At 44.9% G+C, this 11,374-nt stretch overlaps 1 protein-coding gene across 1 annotated transcript; it reads right to left on the bottom strand.

Moving 5' to 3' along the window:
• Window positions 1-8,688: 8,688 nt before the first annotated feature.
• TMEM169 (transmembrane protein 169) lies at window positions 8,689-11,021 on the bottom strand. The gene is made up of 2 exons (XM_008946068.1): window positions 10,718-11,021; window positions 8,689-9,308 (listed from the first exon to the last, which is right to left on the bottom strand). The coding sequence occupies exons 1-2, from the start codon at window positions 11,019-11,021 to the stop codon at window positions 8,689-8,691; spliced, it is 924 nt and encodes a 307-aa protein (XP_008944316.1).
• Between the last annotated feature and the right edge of the window lie 353 nt (window positions 11,022-11,374).

Below are 11,374 nucleotides of genomic sequence, written 5' to 3'. Positions count from 1 at the left end.
CAACACGACCCCAGTCACCTGTGCAGAGGAAGCACCACAGCCCCCAGAATTCGGTAGCGTGTCCCCAGCAAGCACCACCGAACTGTAGAGGAACTGTTTAAAGGTATGGCAGAAATTCGACAGTAATGTATATATACATGCACTTTTACACTGCACTTTTTTGAGGCAGATACAGAAATTTCTTCCTACATCTAAAAAAATATTAATCTGTGTTTCTGCTGAGGAACATGTTTTCATGAGTTCTAAATCCATGGATTAGCCAAAGGATTTCTGAAGAAGGCAACATGAGGGCCAGTCAGCCTAGTATCACAGGAGGTGAAATATTTCCCCACTGCTAAGTAACCAAAAACCTGACACATGTTTCTACTCTTGAAATAAGTGGCAGACTTTTCTGGATTAGTTGTTAAGTCTGTTTCAATAGATTATTTCTTTATTGCATTTCAGAGGACCATCAGGAGCATAGGGTCTGATTTTCTTTAAAATCAATAGAAATAGTTTGGCTCAACTGAACTCCAGAGCAGGTGGGTTGCTGGAGAGGACCAGAGAGTTCATGTCAGATATGCTTGCTTTGGGGGAGAGCGGCAGCCTGGCAAAAGTGTATCAAATAGTGTTTGAAAAAATTAAAGCCAGTGTTTTAGGACGAGGCAATAAGTAGAAAGTAAATGCCAATAACATTAAACACTACCTTAGAGAAAAAAAGGCAGGAAAAAGCAGACTACTTGACAGGACACAGCAAAATGTGATTGTGCCCAGATGTCTTCTATTGGCTACTATTCAGACTGGGCTATCCCAGGAGCAGAATCTCACCTCTCCTGTTCCCTGCACGCCCTGTGTTTCAGTCTCTCTCACCTCTCTGTGCAGCCAGTCTCTGTCAGCAGCCGTTGGGAAGCCAGCTGTGCTCCAGCATCTCTGCGAAGCGCTCTCACGTGGCGGCATTGCTCTGGAGCAGCTGACCAGGGTAACTCCCTGTGTGAGGGATTTGCTTCACGGATGCCTGAGGATAAGCCTCTAGTATCCTCTCCCTTTCATCCTCCCCCACCAGCACCACGCACGTAGGCACGCATGCACACGCACTGGCTAATGGCCCAATTTAATCCTCATAGCACAGGATTATGTTCCTTAGCCAGCCAGCCAGCCAGCCTGCAGGAGTAGACAGGAAGAATCTTCAGCTGCCAAACAAGGCTCACTGAGCTGGGAGAAAGGATCTCATTTTAAATCCCTGCTTGTTTGCCTGCGCCTGCAAGCAGATTGAAATCAGCCTGAAAAGGTGGAAGTTGGGATCTTTAGAAGAATGTCAGCCGTAATGCACTTTAATAAATGGAGCACTGCAGCATGGAGAAGGGGCCATCTTTTTAAAGCTTATAGTTTTATGAGCTCCCAATTCTTCTGCTCACTACTTGCCCAACATAGAATGATATTCCCATTAACATCAGACCAACAACCAAACTCCCTTCTCTACCACATCACATACCAGAGATCCAAAGTACCAGACAACCAGAGGGAGGAACAAGTCAATGCACCCACCCACTACAGTGGACACGAAGAAGGGAACAAGCCAGCCAAGGAGCCAAGCCATGGGAGATGGGAGCAGTCACGCCATGAGTCCAGTTATATAGCAGGGACTCAGAGACACCTTCATGTTCAGGTTCTGCCATCCTGGGAACTCCACTTGCCATGAAAAGTCAGGAAGCCCTGCCAGTAACACACACCCACCCACCCACACACCCCCACCTGGGTGAAAACCAGTCAGAAGGTTCTTTCTTGCCTGGATGTGGACATCATCCAGATGCCAACCTTCATTCAGGGCTGGGGGTTTAAACCCCAGCACTTGACCAGTTTGTAGAGCTTTGGGAAACAGCAGCAGTGTGAAGGAGGGAGCTGGTATTTGAGAGGAAAGAAGAAGGGATTAAGTTTCAGCTTTATTTGTGAAAACTGATGCTAACCCACAATATTAGCAGATACGTGGCAGTGTCAGATGTAGAGGCAGGGGGAGAATAATTTCAAGTTTTCCTTGTCAGTTATTTTTTTCAGGAATTCCTGGGAGGGAAGAGAGTCATCAAGATGACAACTGTTGATTTCTGAAGGCTTTTTGTCCTAGGCAAGGCAGACATTCAAATTTTTATAACTTTCTATTGAAACAACTGGCAAATTTAGCCATCTTTAGGGTGGAATTGGAGTTTCAGAGCAATCCTGCTGTAATCATGGGGCTGGTTGAAGTCACCATCACCACATGGAACTTTTGCCTTGGAGCTTGTTTCAGTACTGGAGCCGGTTGCTCCAGTGATGTGTAATCACGTTGTAGAGGACTCCATGTTACCATCTGCTTTGAGTAGCTCTGCCAGCACGTGTTGGGTGAGAACCAAGATGTCATTTAGCAGTGACACTACACGTACCCTGGGATGCTACTGCTTACTATATTAGATCTTTCACTTTTATTTTTTTTACTACATGCAGATGCTAGGAATTATTTCTGTTCATTTCTTAAGTCAAAGAGGAGCTCATTTGAATAAATTAATGAAGGTTAAAATTGCTTGTGTTTATTAATTCTGTGTGCAAGTTTTACGTGGTTAAAGTGTTAAGGCAAATCTCCATTATGATGGAAGGATATTCTAGTAATTGCCTGTAATTATAACGGCAGCTCAGTACAAAGATATTTAAATACTTCATAGCAAAGCCTTCTAGCAGCTGACAGTTGCATCATTTAGAACTAGTAAAGTATTTTAGAAATAAAGACTGAATAAAAGGCACAGTCTCCTTAGGCTGACTAGCCCAGGAGCTGTTGGATTCATGCCCAGCCTTGGCTCTTTAAAAGCCGTTCAGTTTACTTATGATATTTGGAGGTTCTTAGGATCACAACTGCAGGTGATGAAGACAACTAGGCTAGAATAAATTAAGTGGTATTTGTGTTATATCACAATGAGCCATTTTGCTGTTATTTTGTAGTAAAATAATTGATTCACTTACCTTATCACTGTAGGAACAGAAAGAAGATAGTCAAAGGTGCCTTGAAATATAATGGTCTTAGTATACATTACTGATGGAGGAACTTGTCATAAAACAAGCTCTCAGGGAACATGCTGCCTGGGAGGTGGGTTTTATCTTATTTGCTAGGCAGAATATTCAGTAGTTATCCTTTTTATCTTGCAAAGTTAAATTTCCAGCCAGAAGAAATGGTTGGGAAAAGGAGCCCTAAGATAGGAAGATCATATCTGGGCAGAAACTTTGTGTCTTAGACTGCTCCAGGTTAAATGAATCCATGGCATACTTAATTTCAATGGATGCAAACCACAATGGATTTTAGCTGCTCTGTTCTGGGGGGAAGGCTTTATATTTTAGCATGCTAAAAGCCAGGGAACTTTTTTAACACAGGGACAAACGCATTGTTGGCCTGACTCAGGCGTTCTCTTTATTTTAATGCGTTCTGACAGATTTCAGCTACCGTGTAACGACAAGAAATCAGGAAGACTGAAAATTAATGGAACTTGGTGACTGAGAGGAATCCAGGAGAGCCCCTCAAGCCTCATTTCTCTGGGCTACTTGTTCACATGCAGTCACACTTCACCTGTTTATGTGAAGGGTGCTTAGGGGGCTTTTTGTACCCCTGGCAGTTTACTCTGGTCAAACATACAACTTGACTTGCAAGCCCTCCCTCATCATTAAGTGGCTTCCTGTTGGAAGAGAAATCATGCTTTAGTAGTTAAGACAAACAAACATAATGTCCCTTTTAATTTGGTGAATTGATTGAAAAGTTGCATTTCAAATGAGATGATTAGCCCCCTGAGCTGCTTCAACCTCCCTCTTTTTTGTGAGTTCCCATTTCCATATAGGGAATAAACTTGGATGGACCAATCTACTTAGAAATTAATCCATGTTAACTTAACTGCCTCAACATCAACAAGTCTTTGGGAAGAAGCAGGAAGGGCACTGGTCCCACGGATAATTCACTGCCTGGGACAAAAAAGGTTTGCATAAGTTTGGAACAAAATTGCATCCACCACAGCACAAAAATGTGGGCTGTGCATCATTATTGTCTGTCTTTAATGTTAGTGTAACTGCGTGCTTCAGTGTGCAAGAGCAGATTGGAGTGGCTTTTCTTAACTAGTGGTTGCAGCTTCCAAAAATGTGCCCATGGGGGTGGCTACATGGGTTCATGGAACAGCCCCTGCTGATAGTCTCAGAGTGAAGAATTGCAGGATTCTGGCCTCAGGACTAGAAGCACCGGCCTAAGGGATTGGAAGGGTGAACTCTAGAGACTAATTGTGGTTAAAAGCAGGTTCATGCAGTGATTGTTTCAGTTCTCAGTGAAACTGAATGGGATGGGTCAGTCAGCAGGCAGAATTGGCACCTTCTCTTCTCCTGGTGAAATACATGGTGCAGTCATACAGGTGTGTTTTGCCCAGTGCAAAGGTCTCCAGTAGAAGGCTTTCCCACTGCTAACCATTATCTTTGAAAATAATTACCTTGTACCTCAAAAGTGAGAACTGCAAAGGCCTATAAGCTAATTCTCTGGGCCTACAACCTCTATCCCACCCTGCCACACCAGGAAGCACAGTGTGCTTCACAAGGTTCTTCACTGGAGGTGGGAAGTTCCCAAAATATATGCAGCATGAATGAAATCCTGTTCCCTTGGCAATGCTTGCAGCAGGCAGCACACCAAAAGCACCTTCCTGGTGTTCCCAGCTGTTGTGTTGGACAGGGCACTGCCAGTTTGAGGAAATCCCCTGCAGGTAGCCTTTTGGCTCAAAGAGCTGTTACACTGAAGCTGTTCTAGCCCTTGGGTAGGAATTTCATTTGGGTTTTCCAAAGACTCATTTCTCATTCTTAGAAGAAAGAAAATGTCAAATAAGCGTTTGCCCTGTGCTAGCAGGAGCCTAAGGACCGTAGCAAGGCTGTGTGGGAGAGCAACAAGGGTGTCATATAGTATTCAGACACCTCAAAGAATTGTATTGGTGGATTTTTCTTTGACTTATCAGAGACATCTGTGGAGTACTTAGGGGCTGTAAGAAATCTTCCTAGCACAGTTCTAAATAGCAGCTCCAAATCACAGACACAGAGAACATATTTGTAGAGTTAAATGTGCTTCCTATTTCGGTATGGAAGAGTGTCCCTCCATACAGATCCTTGAGGCTAAAACCAAACAGGTACCCAATGAGTGAAATTAAATCAAAAGTTTTCATTTGTGCACTATGAAGTAAAACCAAAGAAGAACACAGAGCCCAAAGATCTGACAGTTCTGATAGGCACAGGTTAATGAGGTAAAACTGAGACTCACTTCAGACACACTTTAAAGTGGGTCTTCAAAGATAATGCCTTGTAATCAATTATCAGCATAGAATGACTGTGTCCATCCCACAGCACCGTTTTTAACACAGAGTAAAGCAGAAGCACAAGAGCAACAGCCTTCTGAAGCCACGTAGGTCTTTATTCTCCATCCAGGCCAGCAAGGATGGGAAAAGGGAATGTAATTAAAAATAACAATCAGCAAACGCACATTATCTTTACTTAAAAAAAACCAACATCTGGAGTAGAGCAGCTAGAAACACTCAACAATCAGAGTAACTGGAATTCCCTGCAGTTTGACAGTGGCACAGAAGCAGAAATTACTTGTGTTTCTGAAAGCAAGGGTTGAACAAGACAAGCACTTGTGCTTTTTTCTATTACAACAATTGATAATGCTTACATATTTTGCAGCAGGCAAGCTGCTCCCGGGCACAGCGGGCAAGAGGAAGCTATCCAGAGTTGTTCTGAGAAACGCTTGAGTAAAACTTTTACAAATAGCACCATTACTATCCCCAGGCTTACGCTAACCCCCACCAAAATCAATGGCAGAACACCCTGACTTTGGCAGGAGAAGAGGCAAGCTTGGTTAAATGTAAAGAAGTAAAAAACACACGATGGATTGTCCCAGCATACCCCCCCAGAGGTGGCCTCCAAATGCAGAAGCGTAGCTGCCCTGGCTGGGTGGGGGGTTGCTACGACTCCTCTGACGGTCCTTTGTGTCTACATAGCAGTAAGAGGCACAGATTTGGTTTTGTCTCCACTCTGGCAGGCTGTGTGCAATCCTGAAAGCAGCTCCTGCAGCCCAGCAGACATTTCACATGGCTGTCTTCTGTAATGAGCTCGTATTTATCATTCAAGCCCTCTGTAAGCTGAAGGCTCTTTGTGCTCCTGACCCCAGCCTTTCGTCTAGCCTTCGACAGCTGCTCTCTGGCAGTGACAGCTGAATTGGGGGTTCTCCCTCTGCAGCAGTGCACGCTCGCCAGCCATCCTTCCCCCAGACCCGCTTGTTTGCTGCTTCTTGGGGCCAAGATACACAATCCACTCCTTTCATGCCAGCAGTGTCACCCTAGGCAAAGCCCTCAAACACTTGCCAGCAGGCCTTCCTTCCCATTAATGCTTGTTAAGCATTACTTCTTCCCACCCTCGAGCCATGTGAGAGTCTACCATTCCATGTGGAGGAGTGTTAGGCAGAGTGGCTGTGCCGGGTCACTACAGACTGCCAGCACTGGCATGACTTATCCTCAGCTTCTCTATTAATTCAGAGGCACCAAGCGCCCTGATTGAAACAGCCCTGTGAAAGGTACTTCACTGCTTGAACAAGTCCCAGGCGTATGTCAGGCTCTTTGAACCCGACTAAATTACCTGCCATTGCCTCACAGGTTGAGGTCTATTTTGTTTTCTGTCTGGAAGTTGGTCATTGCCTTTAAAGACTTAGCCAGTAGAAACTGGAGGCTGTGCATCAGGAAGCAGCGACCAGAGCCTGGCTGTACCTGTGCCCAGGGTGCCTCTGTCCAACAGGGAAATGTGAGGCCAAGCCTGCCCTTGATATTTGGCTCGTACATTATTCACACTGTTAATCCTTAGGTCAGTGCTAAGAGGCTGCTTTGGCTGCACCTCCCAGAGGGGACAGACCGAGGAGGCCACAGGGACTTCACTTGTTTCTCAGAGTCAGGCCTAGAGGATCGGATGGACTCATTTATCCATCGCTGCTTCCCAGAGGTCCTAACCAGGACAGTCAGCGTAGTCTTGAGCTCATCCTTGAAATGCAACACAAAGCATCAGTTCCAGTGAAATCCAGCTTCTGAACGCTTCTCTCTAGCACCCTAAAACTAGAGCAGCTCTCCCTCTGGCAGGGAGACCAAGGAAGTGAAGCACCTTTACAGACGTGAGTGACTGGGCAGCCTGGCTGACTGCACACTACGAATTATCTACCTATACACATGCAGATGGGGGGCTTCTCTGGGTTGGGGGCTGAGCCAGACTTCCTAGCAGCACCAGCTGAACTAGAGCACTCAGAATGTTAATCATGTTTCAGACATGGAACTCAATCCCATTAGAGTCTGTTATAGCTCTCTTAAATTTTCCTTATGTCCTCCTTAGGCCAAGACCCCAACAGGCAATTCAGATAAAGAATTTTCCCCCTAGTCATTTTTTTAAAAAGACAATTGAAATTTCTCCACCTCAGCCTGGTCTGGGACCTCACTAAGATGCCATCTGAAGTCCCAAAAAGAGGCAAACCAATTATGAAAACAAGACATGGGTGGAAGGATGTAATTAGGATTAACTAGGAAGCGTGTGGTGGACGCAGATTTCCAACGCTGAGACACAATGCAGTTTGCACTGGCACTAACAGACACGGGCATAGGGACAACCCTGTTCTCAAAGGGAAGGCACATCAGCTCTTCCAGAAGCGCTGCTTGAAAACCAGAATGAGTTTCAGTGAAACCTTCTCCTCCCAAGCACCTTCAACTACACCTCCCTAAATATGGGTGCTGCTGGTCCACACTTGCATTGCAGTGACATGCAAACTGATCATGCTTCCTCAGAACACGTGTTTCTTCCCTATAATGCAACTGCTTGCAGTCTACACTGCGTATGACTCCCATAGCCCCTTCCTTCCTATCAGGAGATCAAAAGTGGGTGTCATCTTAGCACCTATGTGTGCACCTACAGTGACCTGAGGGTGCTTGGTGACAGACCTGTCAGGTCCCCATGCACCACATTACAGAGCTAACCCCACCCTTCCATCATGTGATGGGTGCATTTCAGATCAGTGTAGAGCTCACATACCTTTGCTGGAGGCTGTGTTGTCATCTCTCAGTGAAAGGCTGGGCACAACTATCCCAGTGGGGTCTGTTTGTCAGACTCTGGCAGTGTCTAAGGAGTTAGCCTACCTGAAAAGTTTGCTGCACTTGTTGGAATGATTGGAAAAGGACCCTCTTGAGGTAAACTACAGGAACGTCACACATTTTGCACTTTAGCTTCCACCTGTGAATGGGTTCCTATCTCCTGAATTTTATCCCGAGCAGACTTCTTTTCACTGGGTGAGCAAGTTGCTGTTGTGCCCTATTCCTGAAAAGTAAAGTCAGACTTGACAGAAGTGGACTTCTCAGCCTGTCTCTGCCGCTCCAAAACCAGCCTGAGCTCTAGAGACCTGGATTTTCCCACTATTCCCATAAGCTGTAATTAGCTAAAACAGATGACAGATCCTTGGAGTCCATGCATCTCCCCATCCAGACCAGGTGAAGCTAGCACACTTGCATTCTGTGACATTTAAAGAGCACTCCCAGCCCAATATTTTATTGAATTTGTGTTTAAATATATATGTGTATATATGTATAAAAAATCAGTGTGTTATTTTCTAGGTGGAAACCGCTCGCATATGACCTAGATGGCCAGGACAAAGGCTCAGACTGCTGAGGTCTCAACCCCCTGTGCAGAGCTCTTGCCAGAGAGACTACCTGAGATATTGTCAGAATCTAGCAGCTCGACAATGCTGTATGGAGAACAATCTTCCAAACCCAGCTTGCTGCAGAGCCAGCCACAGAAGCCCTTCTCCATATCCCTGACAGCATGCCACCAGTAGCCAAAGGACCATGCTACCTGTGCCACAGCTGAGTACAGGCCTAGGGAAAAAGACACAACCATAATTATAATTGGGTAGAAGATGATCAAAAAGGGACAAAAGGTGATTTTGTGCCAGAAGGTCCTCTCTTCATTGTACACCAAGAAGATGTTGTACCATGTAATGGTTCCATAGTAAAATGAAACCACAAAGGACACTACAAAAATGATGGGGAGGCAGATGATGGTCCAGAGGACGATGTGGGGTCCTCTGTCCAGCCCAACATCACATTTCTTCTTTTCGGGCACGTCCTCTTTAGGAGGTTCCTTTGACTTAGCCAGTTCCTGCAGCTCTTTGTCCGTTAGTGTGACATGGATGTCCACCATCTGACCCTTCTTCTTTCCTCTGGTAATTGTACCAGTCAAGGTGACGTATCGGCTGTCTAAAGGCATGTTCCAGACACCTACAAACACAGACAAACTCATCTACATTAGTTTTTCTGTATGGAGTATTTTGTGTATATCCCCCCAAACAATTAGGTAGTACATACAAAGTTATAGTTAAATTTTAAAAAGATGGAATGCAAACAGCGATGCAGTGTGAGGAAGATTATCACAGAATAAAATGGAAGAAGAGCTAATGAGGGAGAAGACAGGAACTCCAGATGACAGAAATCACAAGAGAGAAGAATCAAGGATGTGCACTGGGGACAGTATGTGAAGGAAGATTGCTGCAGGAGTTAATGAGATGAGACAGAGTAACTGAGTCAAAAATGGTATGCCTGATTCCTCTGGTACCCTCACAGTTTTATTCCTGAATTAGATAAATGTGGCTAAGACTCTTGTTCTGGAATAAGCACATCCACCCATGGAGTTATACTTGAATAGCAAATATTTCACTTTATATTTGCACTCTACCTCAATCCAAATTAATTTTCAAAGTTTGGAAAAAACTTACAAACTCTCATATCATTATATTTGTATTTTAAGGGATCAACAAAGGCACCAAACAGGAAAATCTTGGGATGTGTGTTCAGGCCACAGACTGCCTTAGCTTCCAAGTGACATTGGTACTGGCCAAAAAATCTTCTATGGGGCTGAAATATGCTTCCTCCTAGTCTTAATTCTCATTGGAAGGAAGCCTTCAGAGACTCTTAAAAGGAGGCTGAGCTGTTTGGAGTGGCCCACAAAAACAGGAAGGCAGGAGATAAGCCATGAGGATAGGCACTGGGGATCATGGGGCAGTCTGGTGTGTCTGATATACCAGGAGCATGCATTCACATTTCAGACCCTCTCAGGCTGCATTGCTGGCTTCCAATAGGATTATCCATAGGACCTTCACTATCCCACACTTCTTCCCTGCAAAGGTATCCAGGACAGACATCAGAAATGAAAGTTGCTCCAAGATGTCCCACTATGACCTTGCCAAATAATCATTCTTTAAGAAGAAGCTGTGCTGGGAATACACAAACAGAAGGCAACAGCAAATCCTATATAATAGGTAAAACTCCCTATCACAGGTAGAGCCACTAAATCCATCTGCTTCCATCCTTTCACTTAACAGGCAGTTGTTTTAGGCATGGACAGGCGCTTGATCACAGCATCACTGCCTTAAAGCACACTCAGCATTTTTCTGGATCAACCCCAGCCAGCACATACATGTAAAGCTAAGAGTGTGGCAACAACCAGCCTCTGCAAAGACCCGCAGGGGACGCCCCGAGCCAGCCTGTAATGCTCTTTACTGCAGAGCCTTTTCATATATGAACTCTAGCTCTCTTTGCCTGGGGTCCTGGAGAGAGGGCTGGTCCCATAGTTACTTCCATCTGACCTCAAGAAAAGTTGATGGGAAATGGGTGTTCCCAGGAATACCTACCATCTGCTGTGGACTGGCCCAGGAACTTGGAGCCCTCCTCAGAGCTTCTCTCCCCTCCTTCTTCATCTGCCTGTTCTTCTTCCACCTTATGGTCACTCTCCGACCGATACACTATTATTGACTCAGGACGGGACTCTTTCTTCTTCTTTTTCCTCCTGTCCATAGTGGCTTCCCCATCAAAGGTGACAGTGGTTGCCACAGCCCTTCTCATAGAGCCATGACGAGGACTCTGGCTTCCAGACTTGCTCTCTTTCTGCATCGTCTCCTCCATCCCACAGCTGCTCTCAAGCACCTCAGTTGGCATTTTGTAGCTCTTGTGTCCAATCTAACAGCTCCTGCACTCAGAAGTCATTGATTAGACAACAGTCACATGCATGCTTGTTTTGGTAAGATGTCCCACTTCTGACAATGAAACAATGCACTCCATTCCCAGCCTAAAATGAGAGAGAAGGCTGAAAAAGTGTCTTTTTCTTACCAAGCAGAAAAAATTAACATAATTTTCCTAAAAAGGTTTACTTCCAATTGGTTTAAATATCATCTGAAGATCCTTATTACTGCCATGAACATCAGTATTATTACATGGATAGATGTTTTGTATTATCATCTAACCCCGATTCTGAGGTTCCAGTCTTAAATAAAACAAATCAAAGCTACTGG

Source organism: Merops nubicus, unplaced genomic scaffold (genome assembly GCF_000691845.1).
Source record: "Merops nubicus isolate BGI_N331 unplaced genomic scaffold, ASM69184v1 scaffold19628, whole genome shotgun sequence".
Lineage (NCBI taxonomy): Eukaryota > Metazoa > Chordata > Aves > Coraciiformes > Meropidae > Merops > Merops nubicus.
This window is presented reverse-complemented; position numbering and strand designations above follow the sequence as displayed.

What these genes read in the sequence shown, in the direction of transcription:
- TMEM169 (XM_008946068.1), bottom strand. Translation starts at nt 11,021, where the DNA reads ATGCCAACTGAGGTGCTTGAGAGCAGCTGTGGGATGGAGGAGACGATG. An exon ending in GGGCCAGTCCACAGCAGATG is followed by an intron (nt 9,309 to 10,717) that starts GTAGGTATTCCT and finishes CTGTGTTTGTAG; the next exon opens with GTGTCTGGAACATGCCTTTA.